This window comes from Hyposmocoma kahamanoa, unplaced genomic scaffold, assembly GCF_003589595.1.
Source record: "Hyposmocoma kahamanoa isolate Upper Pololo Valley unplaced genomic scaffold, ASM358959v1 92, whole genome shotgun sequence".
NCBI lineage: Eukaryota > Metazoa > Arthropoda > Insecta > Lepidoptera > Cosmopterigidae > Hyposmocoma > Hyposmocoma kahamanoa.
In genome coordinates, this window is record NW_020654748.1 from 18,002,506 (window position 1) to 18,029,064 (window position 26,559).

A 26,559-nucleotide genomic window follows, 5' to 3' on the forward strand; every position below is an offset into this window, starting at 1 on the left:
GTCAAAGTTAGCCTCTATTTTATAAGTAAAGAATATGAAAACGTCGCGTTGTCTACTCTACAGCTCTTTTGGGAGGTAGATTTACCTTGAAGAGAATGAGCAGGAATCTCTCTAATTTTTAATGCAAATAGATTGTAATTACATTTACCTGTTATTACGCACTGATATTATTAAATTTCATTGTCATTTTCGTTTAGTATTGAAACGCTGGTTGGTAGGAAAGGTTTTTATCACACCGAGTAACGGGACGAAAGGAAAATACCAAGTTTGAAACTACGTAATTGGTATAGTTGTTTAGTAAATTATTAATTTTACTTATAACTAAATAAAACTTTTTCTCTTTTCATTTGAATATCAAATACTTATTTACAAATTGTTTGAATTAAGTAAGTATAACACTTGTGAAATCATCTCCGAGCACAATCCCTACTAGCAACGATTAGTTGTCGGACTTATCGGGTCCCGGAAGCAATTAAACCAATCCATTGACCAGCAAATGGAGCTGGTAATGATCATACGACAATGGTTTACGATCGCTGTAGAACTTTCAATTTGGCAGAAATACTAGGCTAGAGTGTGAGTGAATTCTTTTTGAATTGCGTACTTACTCTGTTACCGATTACTATTATGTCCAATTGACGTCAAAAATGACGGTATGTATGCTGCAACCTTTAGTCGTTGAGATAAATAACCGATTAATTCAGCTAATTTGATTAATTTTGGTTATCTGATTTTTACCAATGTTTTGATGAATATAGATTTTGAAGTGTATGCGACTGTACATACCTACACGCTGTCTCGTGTGTCCGTACGTGGGTACACACAGTCAGTATCATGAGAGTCGTTAGAGAGAGAGAGACGACGGGATGTTACGGGATGTTAAAGATAGCAAACATAACAGATTTGATGCTCACTGTACCAAAATCTACAACTATTTTCTTGAGCAAAAACTCCAGAATTCCCACAATATATTCTAAAAGATCTCATAAACAAACTAAAGTAACCCGTCATTCACTATCCACTGACTTACCAACATTTCTACTTATTGTTTACCTGGGCCATGCAATTTCCAACCAACCGCAATAATGCTAATGACTCGACTGACTGACAACATTTAGCAGGGTGAGGGGAGCCGAAAGGGAGTGGAAGGAGGGCAGACCGCACTTAAATTACGGGAATTGTAGGCCGTTTGAATCGTATGACTCAGGACCGGCACGCAATGTATGACTCAGGAAAAGGGTTGTATTTTTATGACGTGGTGATTTAGGTATGAATTTCTTTAGCAAGGGGTTGTAATTATTTAAATTTACCTATTAAATTTCACACAAATGATGAAATTACATGCAACAAAAAAAAAAATACGAGTGGGATATAAATTTAAAAATTATTTTTTTTTATTCTGTCACTTCGCGGCTTGCGTTTGTGTCACTGCAAAAACTTGTTCACGAAAATATAATAATGTTCTACCACCGTTATATTCATATACGTTAGTGAATATAGCGCCACTCATTTTTTGTAAATTGTTAATACAAAAATCAAACATTCTGCGTTCCAGTTTTGAAGGGATTACAGATTATTATTTAAATTACAGGCACATGGGACTTTTCAACTAATGTCATGGGCGCAGAAATAGTGGACCTCAGATCTTTGCGATTTAAAGCTCTGAGTGGCACTGCAACTGTCATGGACAGGCGTGTCGCTTACCATCAGGCGCACGACTTGTTCGTCCCGTCACTTACTATCGTAAAAAAAACACAAAGAAAAATACCTTCGACCGATACTTCGACGCATAACCGGAGCATCCCCCTGGTCACATATTCGAGTCCTGATTAATTAATCACGAAAAGCAAACGGAAAAATAATTTGTAAGGTAGGTCCAGAGAAATGCGATTAAACTTATACGAGTATATTTATAATTGTTTATAAAGTTATTGTTGTACCAAGTACCAAGTAAAGTTATTGTATTTTAATTACGTAGCGTTCAAATTAGCACTTTAAAAAGGATCGTTTTTGTGCCGTAAAATGTGTTTTAGTAGTAGGTACGTGACTTGTAATTTGTCAATTGACATAAATTAAAAGAATATGCATTTTGTGGGATTGTCACTTTTTTTGCCTTTTATTTTCTTTATATACGAGTACACACGCCAGCACATCAAGCTACACATTGACGTATCTTGTTCCGTTGTACTGCAGGCGATTTTCGAACAAAAATGTGTAGTCTGATGTGCCGTTGTCCGTACATCTGGTACCAAATGTTGTCATATTTACAAAGTTGAAAGGCCAGAACCAAATGTTCAGGATTCAGTACTGAGATTAAAATTAATAAAACGACTTTGGCTTCTACTAAGCAAAAATGGCGAGGTAAGCAAGTATTTCATATAAACTACCATGTCTAATTTTAAGCAAAAAGCTATATGAAACAGACTTTACTTTCTAATTTCTTGCTTAAACTTAGGAAATGTTTATTATGTCATTACGACAAACTTGCTTTGTTTGCCACTTTTGCTTGAGTTACAGTTCGTGTAAATCTCGGCCTTAAATCTGGTCAGGCTAGACCTCAAGCTAAGACAATGAAGAAAACTTATATATTTAACTAAAATAAATAATCATTCAACGTTTTGAGCAACACAATGAAAAATATATCGAAATTAATGAATTGGAAACGAGAAAAATTTCGTTCAGTAAAAAGAAAATTTGGATATTTCTTCTTCCTCCTAAGTATTCGCTTTGTGTGAAAAGTATTCAAATATTTGATAAGATTGTTCTAAAAAGCTTTAAACAGTGCACAAAAAAAATTAACATGACATACTTATTAAACTTTTAACCAAGTGAAGAAAAACTTTCATAGATTTCTCGCAGATGGCGCCACGGCAAGTCACATACAAAGATCTGTAACAACCACATAGAAAAAATCGTAAGGTCTGCTAGTTCGTTCCGTAGTTCAGTTGGGAGGCACGATATACTGAAGGCACTGGTTCGAATCTGGATCGAACAAGTTTTTCTCAGTGGTCGATCTTTGTATTAATAATTGTAACACACTAGTGGAGTAATTTCACAAGAAGTATAGAGTATCATGGTAGTAAGATATCGTGATATTCAATAAAAAATTAATATAACAAATAGATAAATGTTCTTTTTTTTTTCATCCTTACTAAATATACTGTAACAGTTTTCATTTCCAATTGCCTCTACAGTTACTTGTTTTGATCACTTATTCTCACTGATATAAGTTCAACTTTTCTTATTTTATAAAAAGTCTATACTTTCTTGGCATTCATAAAATATACGTCAGTCCCAAATCAAATATAAAAAATATCTAACTATAGCCATTTCAGGAAGTAGAAATCTGATCTGAAAATTTCAGCCTGAAAAACCAGAAGTTAATCCGTCTCGCTGTCCGCTTATCGTTCGAGCCACTCAGCTCGAGTGGCTTTGCTCTGAGCTTCTGAATTAAAGATAGCACACGTACTGACTGAGATGATTCAGTGCAGCCGACTATACTTGAGTCATGCAGCTTCAGCTCGTATAACTCTTGAAATTGTGTTTCATTATACATCTGCAGATATGTCTTTCAGAAAAATGTATTAGCTGTAAAACTCGATCAGATCTAGTGTTCAATCGCCCGTATATTATAGTATAACATTCTAAAACAGAGGTTCCTAAACTTCGCGTCTCGTAGACAACATCGCCAGAACAATGTGTGATCTCTAATACATCGACATATATAAATAACACGTTGTTTTGGGAAACGGGCGACATGCCAATTTTTTCTGTTTTACGTAAATCCCTGCGTTTCTAAAAAAAGATTTTTTTACAAATTGATCAACTCCGAAATGTGTTTATGACAGCTGATATAGTGCTTACTTACTAATTACTATGCTTATTTAATCGAATCATGAATACATGTCATGTATTATAAGAATTAAATGACTACGTGGGCACAATTTGCCAAATGTGGCAATTCCATTTATGAAATATTCCATTTATGGAAAGCCAAACTTTTGGCCACGACCTGCCTAAATGGGATCCACTCACATGGAACCCCTATTTCTTTTGCTGACATGTACTCCTTGAATGTTATAGTGGACATAGACCAAAGGGTTGATATAGACCACTTTGGCAATCATCATAAATTGAATACAGATGACACAAGCCTCATGATTTGCATTCATTTAGTACTTTAAGCAAAATGTCTCCAAAGAATACATTCTATCACTTTGACTCTACGTGAGTCACTTATTAATTTTCTGAGAACTACATTTATATGAGTTACACACGCACGCTTTTGTAATACGAGAATATTTATAAAATTTTTATGCACCCCATATTTGAGTCACTTTAATGAATCACTCTTTTTTCTAGATGGCACATATTTATATGAAAAATATTTTAATGATGATGGATTCAAAATATTTACTTTATTTATTTGAAAATTTACCGACTGCCTCTCAAGCAGAGGCTGTGGGTTCAAACCCGGGCTACCACTTTTGAATTTTTAGGAATTTATATGCAAAATTTAATTTGAGTTCAAATTTACCACGAGATAAAAACCAAAAACAAAGATCGCACAAAACTTCATCAGGTTTGCTAGTTTGTTGACATGGCTTAGTTGGCACGGTTTGCTGGAATATGTTGGGATAAATCCAGCCCGATGGAAGGAATTTTTTCCAAGTGTTCGATCTTTGTCTTAATAATTATTTGCCATGAGCATTTCGGTGAAGGAAAACATGGAAAAATATGGGAAATGCGCAACCTGCGTTAGTCCAGTATGGCAGACTATGACCAAAACCCTCGCCCAACAGCGTGACGTGTAAATATATATATGTATATATAGGTTGATGTTGTTGAAGCATTTAAAATTAGGACTCAGTATAGACTTAGGGAGGCGAGTAAGTCGTTGTAGTGTGGGACGATGGTAATGACGAGTCATCTCACACTACAATAGCTTACTCTTTTATTACTCTGAATGACGAAGAAAGTACATCATTAAACATTAAACAAGGAAAGAAACATATTTCTACCTTACTTCTGAATATTAAAACTTATAATCAGATCGCTTTTAAAGTTGGCTTAAATAGGCCGTCCAGAATAACCTGCCTGCAGATTTGTTCCCTGAACGGCAAGGCGAGAGCGAATATCGCTATCGCTATAGCGTCTGTCACGGTAAGCTAGAAGACGTCGGTTCGAATCCGGCCGGATCGAAAGAATTTTTTCTGAGTGTTCGATCTTTGTATTAAAAATTATAAGTCACTCCTTTTTAAATTACAGGCACATGGGATTTGTCAATTTATGTCTCAGGGTGACGGGCGCAGTTGCACTGCCCCTCAGAACTTTGTGATTTAAAGCACTGAGTGGTACTGCAACTGTTATGGACAGTCGTGTCACTTACCATCAGGTAAGCGAATTGTTCATCCCATCACTTAGTATCATAAACAAATAGTCTGTCTCACATCAATTCATTCTCTTCCAATAGAATTTGCCGTAATGTAGTAAAGCTTGCTGCTTTATAAAGTATCTAATATACTGGATTGCTTCGTGTCGCCTCAACTTATCCCTTAGTCGGTAAAACTGCACCAACTGGAGGATATCTTGTAGATCTGCTAATAAAATTGAAGAAATCGTATTTGATAAATTGCAAACTTGACACACGCTGTAGTGAAAATGTTCCATAAATGCCAGATGTCACCAGGTTGCTCGGCTGAGTTCATAATTTATTCTTGTCTTATAAAAGATGTTAAAAGACCTCGTTGCCGCGTATTTATGACGTTAAGACTGAGCTTAAGGAGTCTTTTTGACCAGACTAAATATAATTTATTTACGAAAAAGTTGGTTACCTTTTTCAATTTATTGGGGTGGAGTTAAATTTTAAGTAATACTTCTTCATAAAAACCGCGAGTTTTGAAAATTTATGAGCGTTATAAAACAAAACTTATTGTTGCCATAACTTTGGAAATGATCTTTATTTGACTATATCCTTCTTAAACATCATAATGTACTGATAGCGACAGAAACGGTTCCCAGTTAAATCGATTTTTAATATATCACAACGTAATTAAATTCGTTACTTAAAATTGTTGCTGCAATCAGTGGTAAGCGACATACCTGTCCATAGAGCAGTTACAATGCCACTCAAACGCTTTAATTGCCTTCATGTTCAATTTCGACGCGTTCGATTCCCGGGCCGGGAGAAGTATTTGTATGGCCTACATTTATTCATCTCGTGAGATTGGCTGTAATTTGTAGTTATCTATGTGTGTGTCCAAGGCACCCGCGATACTGGTTTTCCCTCGTGCTGGGCTGTGAGTGTGTAAATAATAACGCAGTTATTGTTATTATTATTATAGATCTGAGGCGCACTGCCATTACCCGTCACTCTGATACATAAGTTGACAATTCCCATATGCCTGTAATTTCACCAACACTTTTACCCTTCAAAACCGGTACTCGACAAAGTGGCTGTACTTGCCTGGACGAATTCTATCAGAAGTAGCTCAACTGCTACTAAAGCTTAATAGTTCCATGTGGAAACAAGTTACATTGTAATCTTAAACAATATTTCGTTTATTTCATCTTTTTTTCAGTATGCCCAAAATCATTGTGTTTAAAAAGATTTATATGCTCAATTTAGTTGCTAAAGTACAAAATAAGTTGCCAAAAAACGTACTAAGGACACGAAAAAACGTTGACCTGAATGGGTACTTTAGAAAAAAACAAATGCACATCAGAACCTTATTTAACTGCAAAAAGAAACGTTTGGAGCAGTTTTAAAAGTCGATTCTTCGGGGCGGATCACTTAGGTCGCGGAAAGTGCCGTTCGAAGTGGATCTTTTGAATTAAAGACAGCTCACGTTCCTGTCTTGCGAGAGGTTTTGCTACGAATTTTTAAACATCGTTTTTGTGAGATATTTTCAGATCGTGTAAAAGTTTTATGAATAGGGAATCGGACAATTTTTCAGAAAGTGTCTAGAATTAACTAAAATAGATATGTACAGCCATGAAAAATAATATTTTATTAAAATAAAGCTTAATAGTCTCTAAAATGTGCTAAAACTATGTTAAAATTTAAATAGAAACAAATTGGCGCGCAAACGTAACAAAATGTCAAATTGAACGCGTGACGTCATTTGTAGGTAAACAAGCTACGAAATCAAGGGCAAGGTGTTATTTTAAAGTTTTTGTGAAGTTTGAAGTCGTTATGGAACGGAAAACATATCGTTGGTGTGTAGTACCTAAATGTAAGAATACTTCTATAACTACCCCAAATAAACTATTTATTGATGTACCTCGAAAATCCGACATATGAAAAAAATGGTTGGTCCTAGCACGACGAAATGTCTGTAAATTCAGCAATATACTTTTGTGAGGATCACTTCGACGTAAGTACATTTATTAACACATGCTTCGATCTATGTATCACTCACTGCATAAAGTGTACTTACGTCGAAATGATCCTCACAAAAGTACATATATCGCTGAATTTACAGACATTTCGTCGTGCTAGGACCAACCATCTTTTTCGTACGTCGGATTTTCGAGGTACATCAGTAAATAGTTTATTTGGGGTAGTTATAGAAGTATTCCTACATTGAGGTACTACACACCAACGATATGTTTTCCGTTCCATAATGACTTCAAACTTCACAAAAACTTTAAAATAACACCTTGCCCTTGATTTCGTAGCTTGTTTACCTACAAATGACGTCACGCGTTCAATTTGACATTTTGTTACGTTTGCGCGCCAATTTGTTTCTATTTAAATTTTAACATAGTTTTAGCACATTTTAGAGACTATTAAGCTTTATTTTAATAAAATATTATTTTTCATGGCTGTACATATCTATTTTAGTTAATTCTAGACACTTTCTAAAAAATTGTCCGATTCCCTATTGGTGCAATATATTGGCGTGGTTGCATTTCGAAATATTCTACCTGTTAGATTGTTACCTACAATAAAGGATAATGGCAAACTCCCATATAAGTTTTTGTTGATATAATTTGTATGCGACTGTTTATGAAAAATATGTGAAACTACAGAGTTGAAATTGCTGAACAAATTTTGTTTTGGGTTTACTATTCTGAGAAGTAAGGAATTAAAATTATTCCTATTTATTATTACTTTGCCTGTTCAAGTTAACTCTATAGTTAATAGAAGCTGAAAGGTGTCGTGGGTTCATGACGTAATGAAAGTTCAGAGGAAATTATTTTGTATACTGGTATGGTCAATAACATACCACAGACTATTTATTGTACTGGTAACTCGAATACTAATTATTTTTGTGTGGAACTTGCCATCTATCCCTAATGTGGAAACTTTTTGTCAGTTTTACCATTTTCTCGCGTGGCATTTTGGAAAATAAATTAAGTGAATTAAATGTGGACCATGTCCATACGTAGGTATTGGAATTCCTTTTATGACGGCTAGGTGTCGCTTAACGTTAAGAAACTAAGAAAGTGGTAGTTGTAGAAATCACTCCCTTTACATGCTAATTAGTCATTAGAGTTTCTTTTAAATATGATTTTATTTCCAGACATAGATAGGCCGCTATTACAATTTGAAAAACCTAATTAATTTATTTTATTCAAACTTGTAATTAAGACATTTGAAGACGCTAACGATTCTCTTAACTATGATTTTGCCATTGCTCTTTTATACCAAAGAATTTGAGTGTTTACGTTTGTTATTTTTTCCTTTTTTTGATCATAGCCGCATATAATAAAGCAAAGTCAGCCAAAAGATAAAAAACTTTAAAAGCAAACTCTAAAGTGCTTTTTTTATTCAGTTTAATTTATGAAGTATAATCGAATTTGTTTTGTTTTTAGCAATTTCAAGAAAAAAATTGACCCCGTAAAAAACGTGCGGTGAGTCTATCTTCTGTTTCTTTTTAAGTGAACCATCTTTCTTTAATGAAATAACTACAGTCTAATGTTCATCGTCCGGGAGCTACGCTATCACAGATAAATACACACAGATAGACATATATGACGACGTAAAATAATTTAATATTTGTCAGGGGTAAATTATATGGCCGCAGTGGAGGAGAAAATATATAGATAATAGTTATATTAAACTTCCACTACAGATTTCTTAACTAAAGGAATTTAAACTACGTCTGAAGTAAGGACAGTTGGGCGGAAAAGTGCTTATACAAAAGAGATGTTAAATAAAGGAATTTAGTCTACATCAGATGTTAGGAACGTTGGGCCGAAAAGTTACTTATAATTCTCCTTTCTACCATCGCACTTCCCGCCAAAGGAGTAGAGTCCATCCCCACATCTTAGAAGCCTGGCAAGACATCTCGTCCGTTACTTCCTCGAATTTGCAAGATGTGGAATGATCTTCCTCTTGAATTATTTCCTTTACGCTATAACAAGGAGTTCTTCAAAAAGCGTGTGTACAGGGCTTTCAAAGGCTGATAACACATAGGCAGCTCATCTGATGTTGGAAATGTCCATGGGCGACGATGACCACCTCCCATCAAGTGGCTCGTCTGCTCGTTTGCCTCCTTCTTTACATTAAAAAAATAATAATAATACGTAAAATAATAATTTTGTCAGAGGTCACGTTGCAATGCACGGGGAGCATGTTTCTGTTGTTCGCATATCTGAATACATAACAGGTATAAAAACGTACGTTTTAAGATAATATGACTCAACTGCAGTTTTCATATAAGGAAAACTAACTAACTTCTTACTTCATTGGATTCCTGGCCTGTTTTAAAATAATCAAATTCAAGATTTAAAAAAATCGGAGGTGAATTTGGCACGTAAATCTGACGAATTGTATTCGGGTTCAATTTTGTTACGTAATTGTTTTAACAAATAAAATGCTCGGTGTCTGTTTCATAAAAAAAAAATTCGCATTCTGAATGAACTATTTCCGTTTGGATCACCATTGTTAAAAGCAATGAAAAGCACATACAGGGTTATTTTCAAAATAAGTAATAACAACTTCGCATGACTATAGTACCGGCACGCTATGATGGCCGTTTTGATAGATTACAATGCTCAGGTCAAATCTCAATTCATTATCGTTAAAAATATTTATTAAATGCGAGTCGCATCCATAAGTTTTTAGATTTATACCTAATTTGCAAGGGGTAGTTGATAAAAAAGTTATAATAAAACGAATATAAGAATATTTACTTTAACTGCTTTGTTTTGCGTTGAGCTTTGACGCGAGTTTGCCGGAGGTAGAAGTTGTGCTGGACAGCGATCCCATAAGGCTCAACTCACACTGGCGCTGGGTTGAAGTGCAAATGCGTAGTTGTGCCGTAAAATTATACATTCCATAAAATTTACTGCACGTCATTATCGACAACAATGTATATAAATTAGCTCCTTCAACGTAGTTATGAATTAATACGAAACTTGATGAACGGACGAACGTCAAAACGGCCATCATAGCATAGATTAAAAACTTAATAAACGACAGTTTTTGTTCTATTACTTTTGATAATTCATCAAATTTTATTTTTATACAAGAGTAGAAACATTTTAATAGATCGCTCGAAACGGTGATATCTCTGTGTGGTAACAAAAGAAAGCACAATCAGTACAGAGTCCTAAAAAAACCGACCTCAAAAGTCATTCACCTCTAGTTTGCCACCCTTACAGGTGGAATATTCTCTTCACATTTAAATGGGATCACTTCTGAGGTATCCTCTTTCCAACAAAAAGAGGAATCATCAAAATCGGTTCACAATTGTCGGAGATGTCGCGTACCTAATGTACATACAAAAAAACATGCAGTCGAATTTGTTCAAAAAAAGGAGGAGGTAGAACCAGGACTATCCAGGCCGATTCAAGACGTAGGAGCAGGGGTGGGGGTCGTCGGGCAGGTACCTTACTTACCTTGCTTACTACCTTATTATCAAATACTAAAAAGTGTCAGTAAAACAAAAGTCTATTTCTAGTAAATTTATTATGTTTTGAAAAAGTCATGTTTATGATGTTAGTAACATATTCCTGGGAGGTTGCTAGTATTTTACAATAACCTGTATATAAAAAAAAATGCATAAAAGTCATTGTCCAAATCGTATAGTGCTCGAAGTTTTTTCCAACGATTCCATTGACATTTCCACTCTAGCCTGTAATTTCTGGCAAACTGAGACTCGTCGTATCACATGGGCTAAAATATTCAAATAGTCACTACACTGCATTTACATGTGAAACAGCTCGCAAACGCTGCTGCGCTCTCGCCAATACCTTGATAGTTAAAACCTACGGAGATATTTCAATATCTATACCTAATAATCATAATATCGTCTATGTTTTGTAGACAGAAAAAAGCAATTAAAAAATTGTTCGAGTTAGCATGTTTTAGGTTTTAACTATTTTCAAATATTTACGTCCTGTTAGAAAATTCAATTGTGGTTTTAATTACAATTAAGTTTCAAATAGAATTTAAACACCGACGACGTGAGGTTTTTTTTTTATAAAATCAAGTGACGGGATGAACAAGTCGTGCGCCTGCTGCTAAAAATATGAAGTGCAAGTCACTCGATCACGTAGGTTGTTAATGCTCAGCTTCATGCGGTTTTCGATATGTAAAAGGTAAGGATAATAAGGAAGGTAAAAGGTTACTAATGATTACCTAATAGAACTCCATGTTACTAATACGTCGATTAAAGCAAAGTTGAACTTGTTTATTGCTGGAAATTAAATTCTAATTGAATCTCTCTCCTCTAACGAGCGGTTTCAACTGGGTATTTATTTACCCAAACTTTGAGGCTAACAGCTGTTGAACAAGTGTCGGGCCTCCTAACTAGATAACTTGCTGAATTGAACACTTTGGCTATTTTGGTTTGAAGACTTCGATGCTTTGATTTAAGATCAAAGTTAGCCTCTATTTTATAAGTAAAGAACATGAAAACGTCGCGTTGTCGACTCCACTTCTCTTTTCGGAGGTAGATTTACCTTGAAGAGAATGAGCAAAAATCTCTAGGGGTTAATGTTTTTTAATGCAAATAGATTGGAATTTCTTTTGCCTGTTATTACGCACTGATATTATTAAATTTCATTGTCATTTTTGTTTACTATTGAAACGCTGGTTGGCAGGAAAGGTTTTTATCATATTAAGTGACGGGACGAACAAGTCCTGGTTGTAAGCGACACGCTTATACATACCAGTGCCACTCAGAGCTTTAAACCGCAAAGATTTGAGGGACACTGCCAAAGTGCCCGTCACCCTGAAACATAAGTTGACAAGTCCCATGTGCCTGTAATTTCATCAGCACTCTTACCCTTCAAAACGATCACATTACTGCTTGGCGGCAGAAATAGCTAATGTGGCAGTAGTTTAGGGTTTTAAGTAACTTTTAGATATAGGTATTTTACGTCATGGTTATTGATTATGGTGGATAAAGCTAAAAATAATTAATGTTTAATTTTTTAGGTTGCCTAAAAAGGTCAAAGAAGCAACCCATAAAGCCATATTTTTAACTCCTGACGCAAAAAGAGGGCGTATTATTTTGAAGGTTAATTTTGAGTAATAATCTCAATGTTTTGTTTTCATTTGAAGACTTGTTTGATCGGAATGGTTCTTAGTTGTGTTTGATGAACATTTGCTCAGCCATTTTTAATATATAAAACGAATGTTCAAAATTACAAAAAAAATTTCTGGTGAAATTACGGACATATGGAACTTGTCAACTTAAGTCTGAGGGTGCTGAGCGCAATGTAGTGCTTTTCAGATCTTTGCGATTTAAAGCTCTGAACAACACTGCAATTGTTATGGACAGTCATTTGCTTACGACCGTAGGAACCTTAATAGTACCCGACAATTTGTCAGACAAGCATGTCGGGCATTTGCAAATTTTTTATTTAATTTTTATATATGAATGTATTAGGAAATATCAAATGTTATATAGGAATTTGTTATACATGAAGTGAAATTTCTGGTCACACCTCTTTATTGGCAAGAAATTGTCTTTCAACAGTTTCGATTTATCTTTCAAGCTTAACTGGAGATTGATAGATTGTCTGAAAATATTTCTTAAGTACCTACAATCCCTTTTAATAGGTACGTAAGCTGTAGTCATACTGAATTGGAACCAATCCATAACGTGGCTGAGCCGATCAATGAACCTAGATTTAGACAGTTTGAGCGATTGAATCGAAGTGATCCGGTTCAATTACTGTACTATCAATCAAACTCATTCAGTCGAATTAGGTATATTATTCTAGTTTAGAACAAAATGTTTATAACATTGGGCGTTATACAATTCCTTGCTACTGTGCTGTAAGTACTAATTTTGGAGCCGCACACACACATAAACACGCACACGCACAAAAACACGCGCTGGCGCACAGGCACTCATGACATACGTAATCTTTTTAGAAACAAAGAGGTCATTAGCACTTTTTCCCGAACGAAAAAATTTTCCAGGGTATTTCTCTTCGTATCCATTTCTGGCCCAAAACAGTTTTGCCATGCTTGGTTTTAAAGGGCAAGGAGACCTAGCATAATTACGGGAAACAAAAACCATACTACTATAAGAACAAGTACAGCAACTCCCAGCTATTCGACGAGTAAACGCCTACAATTCGCTCGGAGCGTAGGGTTGTAATATGAATAGAAGGTTGTCATGCGGGTCTTGCGTAATAATGAGATTAACGCTCAGTCCACGCGAAGGAAAAGAAAGAAGATAGGAACAGACTGTGACAAAAACAATAGTATAAAAACAGGTACAATAATATAAAAACACACTCTACAGATTAGACAATCGTAAGTAAACTTCCCCCATAAGGTTCACATGTTTGAAGGACACATCTTTTCTCCTCGAAAATTTTTATGGAAGTGATGACGGATCAAAGCAAATGAGAATAATGAAGAAAAAGAATTATAGAACGATTCAAAATTTCAAAAGTAAGTGTCCAGGAACCAGAGAAATGGGTGATAAAAAGGTGTGATGACGATAAAAGAGGTCACATTAGCATCGTTCATTATGATTATGGCGTATGATTATGAAATAGAAATTAAATATTGAACAATCCTAAATTTGAGGCACCCTCGTTCGTTTGAACCACAAGCACAACAATAAATACCCAAATTCACGAGAGAAATAAATGTGGGCCGTACAAATAGTTCTCCCTGCTCTTTATTGCAGTGATACTCAGAGCTTTAAATCCTGAGACTTAACTTGACAAGTCCCATGTGCCATGTGCATGTAATTTTACAAACACCCCTACCCTTCTAAACCCGAACACAGTAATGCTGACATTACTGTTTGGCGGCAGAAATAAGCAAGGTTGTAACGGTATTTCTCCGGACGAACTCTTTCACAAAGATCTACTGCTACTAGAACCTTAGTACATAAAACTGTATTTGACGTTGAAACCATTACAAAACAATAATACTGCTTTTTCAAATTTAATCTAATTTCCAGAAACTTTAATGGTCATTTCCAGAAAACTTTTTCGGTTACTGACAGTATTGGTTTCAACGTGCATTATTAAACTTCCATTATCTCTAAAACAATCACATGCTCATACTATCAAACCGCTACCACGTACACCAAATTTGTCTGTTTATGTATGCATTTCATTGAACCATCGGCAATCATTTTGTAGAGTCGAGCTAACTGGATTCTCATCCGAGCAAAGTAGCCTTTCGGTTACATCGAGTAATATCTTAATTTACATGTTTAATAAGACTAAGACAGGACAATTAGCAGAAATGACATATCTTTATTATAGCTCGTCCAGCATATAATGCCACGTGACCTATTTCTGCCGCCAAGCGGTAATGTGAGTATTACTGCGTTCTGGTTTTGAAGGTGCTGGTGTAATTACAGGGACATGGGACTGTTAATGTAAACTATTTATTTTGAAATGTTCAGTAATTTTCGGTAAACAAAAGTATGCTTTACAAACCACAATAAAGATAAAAGCTAATGGAATAGAATTGTATTGCATTTTTGCGCTTTAAATATACATGGTCAATTACTAGAATAACCATATAACTATATTATTATAATATTCGCATTGATAAATCTTAAAATGTCTACAGTAAAACGAAGTAATCTTATGTTACATTTTAAAGTAAATGTATCTTTTTCCACGAATAATAATGTGAACATTACATACCTATATCAACCGCTAAAGTCATTTTCACTAAAATAAAAATTTAAAAGGGATTTTTATATTATATATGATATAACAAGAAAGATCTTACTGTTCACAATTGGCTAATAATTTCCTTACTTAATTAATATACCCACTAATTTACTAAATACAAAAACGAAATAGGTTTGGGTGTATACCTATGTAAGTGTTAAGCGAGTTACTACTACTTTAAATATTCTGGATCTTGAGTGAAAAATATCCAAAGAACAGTTTTTCATATATATCTCGATTAACCTATGAGTATGTTTTTTTGTTTTAAATCGTTCTTGTAAAGTAACAATTTTTCCTTTACATGTTTATTCGGCTGGGCCGTCGATTTCTTTCAATATAACTATTCTTACAACGTCCCTGCGTCTAAATTTCCATACAACAACTTTACTTCATGTAACACGCAGTTTTCGGTCCGAATGACTCCCGATCGCCTCGACAAAGTCGTTTGAATCGCTTCCAAATCGTTGCAAGTCTATAATAGCATCATAATATCGGTTGTACGGATGAACATAACAAGCAATGAATGTTATTGTTAAAGACAGTTTCAAACAAATTTATGTATGGAAAGTTGTCTGTTTTAGTTTTGCTACCAAGGGGAAAATGATACAGGATTTTTGGCTTAGGACTATTGAAGACTATTGCATAGAGATCGTTTAATATGTATTCAATAGACGCTGTTATGTTTATATTATAGTCTTGCATCAATTAATTTGTACCCGTGGTATAATAAAGTCAAATTGTGGGCATACGGCAAGGGTATCACAAAATGATATGAACTGTGTTAAACAAAATGTATCGATCCTTGACAGGCAAAATGGGATAAGCGACACTTTTGGGTCATATTGAGTTACATATATCATTGGAATCAGAAACATTGGCTGATTCTAACGGTATATATATAACTCCATATGATCAAAAGTGTCGTTTATGCCATTTTGCCTTCAAGGGTCGATATGAATTGTGTTTACCCTAGCTATGTTCGTGAGTGTTTTCAATACCGTCAGGTTTTAGGTGACCGCTTGCGTTCCAGCACCAAATTGTCCCTCGTCTTTCACAAACACAGTTCACAAAAATATTCGGACTCGTTCACAGTGACTGCTGCTCGTATGTGGAACCCAGTCGAGGTCAGACACACCTTCGGTTCAGGCTTTCAAAGGTCCTTTTGAAGTCTTGGGATTGTTCAGACCCCTCGTGTTAGAGCTTACGAAATATTTGCTTACAATTGCTATATTTATTTATAGTTTTATTTTATGCATTCATTTTGCTATAGACTTTATATGTATTAATGTATCAACATTATTACTTAATATATATTTATTGGCATGTACATTTGATATATTCAATTTATTGAGTATGAGTATGTAATTTCTATCTTTACTTATGTTCATTGCCAAGCAGAAAACCAACTTTCCTCTCAGTTTTTTCAAAGGTTAATTGGAAGGTATCTAATCGCCTTTGTACACTAATATTTTAAATACATGATTTCTTAAATTTTACATACAAAGAAATTAAGTATGTGTAAAGTCTTATAACTGTACTATATAGAAACAAAAAAGTTATCGACGAATTTCTTACGACGAATTTTTAAGCCTCTCTCCAGAAAAAATATCATTTTGCAGATGTGACCTTATTTACACCAAGGATGCCAATTGCATAATAGTAATAATAGTAAAAGTAAATAATCATATTGGCTAAATAGATCGAACAGCGAAGATAATAATAGTCCATCTGTGGTCAGGCCATAATTGCAGACAAATAGACTAATCACACGGATATTGTGTGAGATAGTAGCGAAATACGTGATAGTGTTGCGTAAGCTTGTAATATGGTCATAGGGTAAGTGTTTGCGCTAATTGTGTTAGTGTAAACTCTGGAGAGATTAATTTCTGTTTGAAGGTGTTCCATATATGTATATCGTGCAACATTTCGTTCACTGTATATGTAAATATCTGGCAAGTTCGAACGCTGGAGGATACAGACCTCATATTTTGCAACAGTTCATAGAATACGAGTGGTCGAAGCTTTCGTTTTATTTTATTTTCCCTTTGTTTCAAATTTATATTTCCTTCTTTTTGTAATTTTATTTATTTGAGGTTTTTATTTTTTTCTTGTGTAATTTTATTATAATTTTAATATTAATAATAACGCACACACTCAACATAGCCCCGCACTGGGGAAAACCCTGCGTCGCGGGACACACACATAGATAACCACAAATTACACCCAAAACTCACGAGAGAAATAAATGTAAGCTATACAATATATATACAATATATAATATTTCTCCCGGCCCGGGAATCGAGCCTGAGACGTCCGCGTGGCAGTCCGGCATGGTAACCGTTCGGCCACGGAGGCAGTTATTGTCTCTTTGTTTAGTTTCTCGTTTCCGTCAGTATTTGTCAGTTCTGAATTTTGTCAGCTTTCATCAGTTTTGAATGCTCGATGGTTTTGAATGTTGTATTTATTCAAGTTTAGGTATGGGTAAAAAAAATGTTGCCACAAAAGTATTTTGAAAAATACAGTCATATTTTAACAAAATGCTACAAATCCTGTTTAATCCACAAAGTTTAAAACGAAAGCCAGTATGGTCAAACGTTAACAAAAACACGCAATTCTGCCGAATGAAGTTATTTTAGCGTAAAAGTAACCATTGTTATCAAACTCACGAAACGGGTACAGAATTTTGGAGTGGACAGTTTTTATTTCTCTCGTTCATTGTTCAATTTTACTGAAGTGTATTTTTAAGTAATATTTAATCATCGTCATCGTCATCTTATTTAAGAGCTAGATTCTTGTCAGTGTAGCCTTCCATATTGCTACATGTTTGGGAAATATTGTGCAGTGGTTTCCCTCTTGCCTTCTGCACTGCAGTTCACCGGCCAATCGGTCGTCTGCTGATATCCGGTCAGAAGCCGTTTCTAAAGAATCATTTATCTGCCTAAAGAAAAGGAAAGCTATTAAAAATGGCGGCTTTTCCTCGCTATGCCACAGTCGTTGTCACAGGACTTCTGTAGTATTTTATAGGCAAACACGTTCCATTGGGTTCCCCACTACGTCCTGGTAAAGCTGCCGCTGATTGGTTGGGGACTGTTTATTCACCTTTCGCAGCTAACCACCATATCTGGTGGTCGCTCACTATCTACCACCTGTGACCCCGTTGGTAGCCTACAGCTCAGCATCAACATAAAAGCAAAAATATGTATTAATAATTTTATGCCACAAATTCCCAGTAGAGCTTCCTTTGAAAGAGTTCGTCCAGGGAAGTTCTTACCTGTGCTGATGAACTTACGGGCATGTCGGGCTTATGTCGTAGGGTGACTGGCGCAGTGGCAGAATACCTTACATCTTTGCGATTTAAATCGGAGTGGCACTACAACTACTGCTTACAACACCAGATTCACGACTGTTCGTCCCGCCACTTGGTATCATACTTTCGCAAGAAAATAATTAATAATTTTCAATGAAAATTATTAGTCTTATATTTCTAATTAACCCCAATTACTATCATTCAGAGTCCAAAGTGCCGTGAATTAGTCCTACTCACTAATTCCATATTTATTATACTAATTAGAAAATTCAGTCTCTTATTCATACTCCGAATTTATAAACCAGTCTAATATGATCCACTTCTTCAATAGGTCGTGAAATTTAAAACGCCGACTGAAGATCTTTTAGACTCTTAGATTGTTATTATGTCTACAACAAAGTGTACATTAGATTTAATTTGAAGTTTAGTTAGTACAGTCGTCGACTTAGAGATAGAAGCTGTGATCCACACTCTGGATCTTACTTGGTACAACAAATTTCGTTGGTCATTCAACGCGGTAATGCTGCCAGTGTTATGGGGACGTTTGAGCCAGCTAAGATTCAGAGCGATCCTTCTTCTTTTTTATAAATAAAAATGACTAAGTCTGCCAAATTGCGTTATTGATTTTTATGTGACCTGTTACTTACTGGTTTATCTTTATATCTACCTGATGAAGCCTACGTTGTGGATTGAAATTTCGATGCCTTACTTTCTCAAGGTCAAGCAAGCGTGATTATTCAGGAGATGGCAAAACTTTCTATTTGTTTTAAATTTCTTATCAAGGGTGTTGATTTGGATGCATTACTTTAAGAATAGTTAAAAGCCAGTGCGTGAATATGAAGGAAATATGATGTAAAATCAGCCTGAAAAATTTGAATATATGTACATTTGTATTATCATCAGATACGAGTTTGAGAAAGTAAGACGACGTTTTGTAATAAATTTAGTTTTTGAATGAATGAATCTAGTTGCAAGTTATCAGGGTATGCTTAAGTTCACCAAAAAATACGCGGTCGTTCGTCTACATTAAATTGGTTCTAAAAACCAAACCGTCTAACCCTTATCAAGTTTGCAATAAATTCTCGAGTCAATAATTCGTTACCGCTTACATTGTTGTAGCTTGGTCGTGCGCGAACTAATGGGGAGTCTGCTCTAAGGTTATTAATCAGTTCTTTCATAAATCCTTTCTACTTATGCATTGGCTAAGGCTATAGATGGTGTTAAACTACTGAGTTTAGCGTAATCTATTCTCTTCTTCTATATATCAGAGACGAAGAAACCGTGCGCCTCGTGGTAAGCGACGTGCCTGTTCACAACATTTACAGTACCGCTTAGAGCTTTAAATCGCAAAGATCTTAGGGGCACTGTCACTGCACTTGTCACCCTGAGGGCGAGTTCCCATTATGTCGTAACGTTTCATTCATCGTTGGACGATTGTCGTGTCTAGCTGTTCCCAATACATCGTGACGACAATTTATCGTTTCACGGCAGCCGCCTTGTCGTTTGCAGATATAAATAAATAAATAAACAACGCACACACTCAACATAGCCCCGCATTAGGGAAACCCTGTGTCGCGGGTGCCATGGACACACACATAAACAATTACAAATTACACCCAAACTCACGAGAGAAATAAATGTAGGCCATACAACTATTTCTCCCGGCCCGGGAATCGAACCTGGAACCTATACGTGGTAGTTCGGCATGGTAACCATGCCACGGAGGCAGTTAAAAAGATATGAGATAACGATAAATAAAACGTGACGACAATTGTAGCTGCGATTATCTATCGTCACATTTTTATCTTGACGTTCTATTTATCGTCTGACGACGGTAGTTCTAGCTCTTCCCATAGTCTGGACAATCTGTTGTGGTACGTCAAAAAAGCCGTGGACGACAATTAATCATGTTGTACTATATGTGAATAAATTCATTTAAATTTACAAGGCACGATAGTTCAAACTGCATGACTACTGTCGTCACGACATAATGGCAACGCACCCTGAGTCCCGTGTGAATGTGATTCCTCCAAAACTCTTACATTAATGCTTGGCCATTGACTTACAATTATATGGACGTCGGGTCCGCGCTAAAAAGTGTCCGCACTTGTAAGGCGCTAAAATCGTATACAGAGCGCGACACTCCGCTTTAGTCTTCATTTGTTCTACTGACAGCGCGATACTGCGATGACATTACAATTTAAATTTCGAATAGGTTGACTTGGGACATTTTTTTTGTGGTTTTTGTATTAGACCCGTCGTCCATTTATTTGTAAGTCAATGTGCTTGGCGGTAGAAATAGGTAAGGTGGCAGAACTTCCCTGGGCGAACTCTACTACTACTTATTTAATTATCATAAGTAACGCTTTCCACCAAGCGCACAATTTGTTCGTCCCGTCACTTGGTATTATAAAAAAAACTATGGTCCCCTTTATAGTATTATTTACATATTCCGATTCGGGATCCGTATTATGGTGATGTAAATAATGAATTTTCGTCCAAATTGCAATATTTCATGTCTTCATGATTTAAAACGGCTCTCTGTAGTTTAAACTAAAACAGCATCGTAACAGCAAAAGTTTAGTTCGATTGTTCCCCTTTCATTGGTGTTTACATAAAATTTTATTTACATTTTATGTTTTGACACTAATATAAACTATCAAATTATGATCGCTCTGCGGAAGTGCCACTTCGTATTTACGATCCATTCAGATACTTTTATGAAGGCTCGAAACTACTTGCTTTATGGCATTGTTGGGCAACCCATACAATATATTTTAGTATATCAAATCACTAATACTTTGTAGAGTTACGAGTTGTATTATTGCGTATCTTTGGTTTTGGTTTTTTATCCCAAAAACTATTAATTCATAAATATTTTAAAAATATCACAAGATACGGAGTCATACAGGGAGCGCTGTTTGGTCCACTCTCTTTTGAGTAATATCGTGATAATGTAATTGACACTAATTACGAACATTGAAACTTAGAAATTTCTTGTACATTAAGTACCAAAGTAATGAAATTACCTCCGGTGGCTCTAACCAGGATAATCAATTGTGAAAATTCATTTCTAAGCTGGTCGTACCGAGAACCAATATGCAATCGTGGTCGTCACAAAATTTTCAATGACACTTGACGTACACTACACCTATTCATCCAATGTAATAACAAGCCAGTGATTTATTACATTTCATTTAGTAAAACAGTTCTTATTAACGTTAACGTAAAGTTTGACGGCTTGAGTAAAAAATCTTAGGAAAAAGTACTGACAACAGCCAGCAGTACATCTTCGTTCATACTTAGGTAATATTTCAATTCTGTGATACACACGATCGAAGTTCAAAGTGTAAAGCCTGTTCTGTTGAAGATCTGAGTATATATATATATATGTATATATATACATATTTCATAAGTTATATCAAGAAAATATTTTGTAAAGAAACCTGACCATAAAAATGTTGCTAACACGTTTTGATCTTCGCATCACCAAAAACTTACAAAAGCAAACTCGTCTCCCATAAAACAAATTACGTTACAAAACTGAAAAAAGAGCTATAACTCTTCTTCTACAAAGTCACTGAACAATATCCACTTTGACGCTCTAAGTTATATGGATTGTCAGATGCTATAAAGCTAAGTGGTACCCCATAAAAACGTAATGTCGAAGTTATGTTCATTTATTTATATATTTTGGCTTTGTTACATCGTGAATCTTTTGTTAATGCATAGGAATATAAGGCATATTTGAAAGATTTTGATATTTATTGCTGGAGAAGGATAAAAATTGAGAGAGTAAAAAGGATAAAATGGCGCGTAACTAATAAAACTGGCAGGAGAAATTGATTTAAAGCCATGGAAAAAAATTATGGTAGGTTAAGTGAAATAATGATTACACCTGAAACTTCATTGAAAAAAAGTAAAAGACAAGAGTAGACGAGGAAGAGCGAGGCAAAATTATTTCAACTAGGTAGAAAAACGTATTTCGCTACGTTTATGAAGGTTAAAGAGAAGGTGTGCTATTTTTGAAGTTGTAGATGAAGAATAAAATTATTTAACAAAGATAATATTGCGAAATATTCGGAATTATTCTGTTAAACTATATTTAATTTGCATATACTTGTATCGTTTTTCTGATATCAGATTTTTTTTTTATTAATACCTATAAATTGTTAAAAAAAATACCCTTTTGACTAACTAGGTGTCTGTGAAAGAGATCTTTCAAGAAGAAAAAGATGAAAGAAGAATATTCTTCTTTCATTAAAAACTAGCATCCCATTGGTACAAGTATATGCAATTTCTTCGTACTTGCTTGACCAAAGTGTAGCACAGCTGTTTCTTTTCGTGTCAGACGGGACCTTACAACAAAAGTTTTTTTATTCACATGACCACCATGATCTCTTTAAATAAACCCATAGATTATTACTTTATTACTAGTTGCTATACATATATGAAAGAACTGAGAAGTAAAGAAATCAACAATAGAAACAAGATTAATATTGATTTCCTTTTCAACAGGTCGATCAGAGCCCGGTATAGTCCCATCAATCGTGGGCTTCACAAAAGACTCAGTAGCTCATGAGTCAGATCGCCTGGCACCAGGAGATAGGATCTGCAGTGTCAACGGTATCTCAACAGCGAGGCTTACAAATGATGAGGTACTCAGGTTACTCGACAATGTCGAAGAACGAGCGTCTTTGGAAGTGGAATACTATATGCCTAATTATGGTAAGATTTGCTTTTAAATTCTCCTTACTCTTACAACCTAACGAGCTCCTTATATCGAGCGCAACTCGATTTCAAACGGTTTAAAGCTTGTTATCAGTTATGTCGTCCTATCTAGTCTGTTTCTTGCTTCTACTTAGAAAAATAATACTTTAACCATTTCAAATCTATAGAATGCGTGAAGAATAAACGAAGAAATTACGAAAGACACGTATTTATGGCCAATATGCTTAATGATTTTAATTCATATTGGAAACAAAACTGTCTTTTCGGATCTTCAATTTATAGACAAAATTCTAAGATTCAATTAATATTCAATATGATTGTCCTTTCTATTGTAATGATTGCGTAGGATATCTCAATTTCCTTTCATTGGTGTTTGGTTGTCGATAACCTTAATTTGAAATACATCTGAGCGGTCTTGAAATTCCAATAAGTAGATAATAATAATAATATTGGATCCAATTGTTTCAAAAAGACACTTGCCATCATCGCTGGAAGTCAGTTTTCATCAATTTTGAAGTTTCTAGACTTAGCCAAATTCCAAGCAATCAAATTAAACTTATTGAATCATTCTAAATAATATAAATTTTCTTGGTTAATTTCTGTTTTCTCTTTTGGTACTGATATTTGACTTTTGTAATTATTATTTGTTTTTGCATAATAAATTTCTTTTACTTTATCATTATATATTTATCATGCAGATATCGGAATAGTATGGATTATTTGCTTGAAGTTTAGATACATGTAATCTGATTTGTTTGAACTTCATGGAAATAATACACATAAATTGCAAAAATCTCTTTGTTTGATGTGAACCTAGCAATTACCTTATTACGTCGCAGTACACTTAGAATAAAAGTTCGGTGATTTTATGTAAAAATAGAACTATTTCGTTTTGATTTTTGTTTTTTATTATAAATCGTATTAAAAATCCCAGATTTTAGGGGAAGGTATCCACTCTATTTGTATTACTTGATGTTTTGGTAAATATACTCTTCCTATTTCGATCGTTTCAAATAAGTACTAATTACTAATTATCGTAATAACAACACGTAGTCAATACATACAATTTATATCATTTCTTAATACCGTTAATTTTATTCATATGCGTTTGATTTTTTGGCATGTATTATTTAACTTTATCGATGGACTTTATTGATGGACTTTGTTGTTTAAATTTTAGAATCGATTGTACTACCGTATAACGTGGATATACTGAGTAAAAATAAAGAGATTTGAATAAACAATACGTTGTTTAAAGTGATATTGTAACTTTGTCTATCAGAGCAGCAACAAGCATAATGGATGCAGTAACAATTTTAAGCAATGAATTTTATCATGTTGTTGTCAAATGAGCCAAAAATCCAATTATTTGTCATCCATTTCTTTTTCAATGTATAAATGTTGGTATTTTTATTGGTGAAACTTATTTATGTAATAACAGAGTACATTGTAACCCTTTAACACAGCTATAATATAAAATTATCTACAAATTTAACATTTTGGAACTAAAATTTGAAAACATTTATAAAATTATTTATATTAATAATAAAATTTCAAGACTAACAATTTAAAACTAGATGTTCATGACCTGTTTGATTTTTATTTAATGATAAAAGTGCCAATACAGGAGGCGTTCGATGAATAACAACTAATCTTGTAGATTATGCATTGCTGTTACTAAATGCAACTCAATGAAAAATGTTTTATTTTGTTTTCAGCATCACAAAACTCTCTCTACATTACGACAAAGTTAGCAGAAGTACCAGTAGAGAAAATTAATGGTTCATTAGGCATTACGATCAGAGGTGGACTTCCGGAGAACTCCGCTCCAAGTGCTGACCTGGTGTTAAACAGCAGATCTTTGGATGCTCAGCCTCTGGTAGTGACGCACGTGAGACCTGGTGGTGCCGCTTATAATACTTCTAGAATAAAACCTGGTGATAGATTGTTGAAAGTAGATCATGTAAGTTCATATTATAATTCTTGTATCTTATTCTTCGAGCTTGAATCATATATCAAAGTGTGCAAGAAAACATAAGGGTTTTGTGTAACCAGTGTTTATCTGAACAACCTGTTACAGTCACGTAAGCGTTGTTAGATAAATGTTTTCTTTTTGAAACTCAAACCATCTTTATTTCATAAGTAAGCAAATTGCACTTCAAATCGTCCCATTGATTTAATTCTTCTGCTCATTCGTAAGACTGATTCCCTTGAAAAGAATGAGCAAGAAACTCCAGGGGTTGGTCTTGTAATTACATTTGAATACATTCATTTACCATGTTTATTTTAAACATCTTAGATCGAGACTATCTGCAAGAGCTAAATGGGTCACTCCCACAGATTTTTGTCATCCAAATACGCAGAAACTGTATAAATAACCTTCAGCATAATGTTTTTGTTTCACTATAGTTTAAACCTCGTAAATGGCAAATTGTGAATATCAACCGGTATCTTAATAGAGAATCGTACACATTGCCCCCTAAATGAATTTGTGACTTTGTGAACATGACTGTAAAGAACAGCTAAGTAGTATATTTTTATTCCTCTTGTTAATGTTTGTGACTATTTTTCATTAAAAATTGCTACTCTTCTTAATATAAATTACATTTTCATAGAGGTACAGTAACGCTAATGTAAGAATGTTATGTTTTGTTTACAGATATCCCTGACAAACAAGACTCTATCTGAAGTCCACCAAATCCTACAAAATTGTCCTCAAGTGACAAGCCTTACCATAGAATACGACGTTTCGATAATGGAATCAGTCAAGTTGGCAACTGGTCCTCTTCTAATAGAGATAGAAAGGCCATGCAACGAAGATCTTGGCTTGTTCTTAACCAATCATCGGTATACCGATGACGTGTACAGTTCTGGATCGGACACTTACCAGAGAGTTGGGAACTGTAATGCGATTTTTATTGATAGCATATTACCAGCTAGTATTAGTGACAGGTGAGTGTTACAATTGATATTTTTCTTCACAATACCATTACCAATATCTATAACTCTTTTATGCTGTGTCTCTTCTCCCATTACGTTTGGTAGATAATGAATTTTGCGATACTTAACATAGTTTATACTTACTTACTCCGCTGACTCAGCAACCCGAAGCGGATCTTGCTTCCGAAATGAGTTAGCATCATTGTTGTCAGCGCGCCCTGTCTTGTACGTTTTCCTGCCAGTATTTGACGTGCAAGGCCCGGAGGTCTTTCTCCAATTCGTCCCTCCATTGATACAGTAATGTTTATAAATGAATAATAATAAATAAACAATTAATAATATGCCATTAGTCTTATGATTCATTTACGAAGGTAAAAGCAATTTGTTAGACTGAAAAAACAATATGATTTAAATAAACAAGATGTTTAAGACGATTTTATAACTTTTTTTATTGTAGCAACATT

The 26,559-nt window shown here is 34.7% G+C and overlaps 1 protein-coding gene across 3 annotated transcripts in view; it reads left to right on the top strand.

The window, feature by feature from the left end:
- The window catches only part of LOC113236798 (glutamate receptor-interacting protein 1), a 283,967-nt gene that overhangs the window by 208,292 nt on the left and 49,116 nt on the right, over nucleotides 1-26,559 (top strand). For all 3 annotated transcript variants that reach the window (XM_026472980.1, XM_026472982.1, XM_026472981.1), the window contains 3 exons: nucleotides 22,943-23,152; nucleotides 24,874-25,118; nucleotides 25,815-26,107. In XM_026472980.1, the coding sequence (XP_026328765.1) occupies nucleotides 22,943-23,152; nucleotides 24,874-25,118; nucleotides 25,815-26,107 (748 nt within the window). The remainder of the gene's footprint in view (nucleotides 1-22,942; nucleotides 23,153-24,873; nucleotides 25,119-25,814; nucleotides 26,108-26,559) is intronic.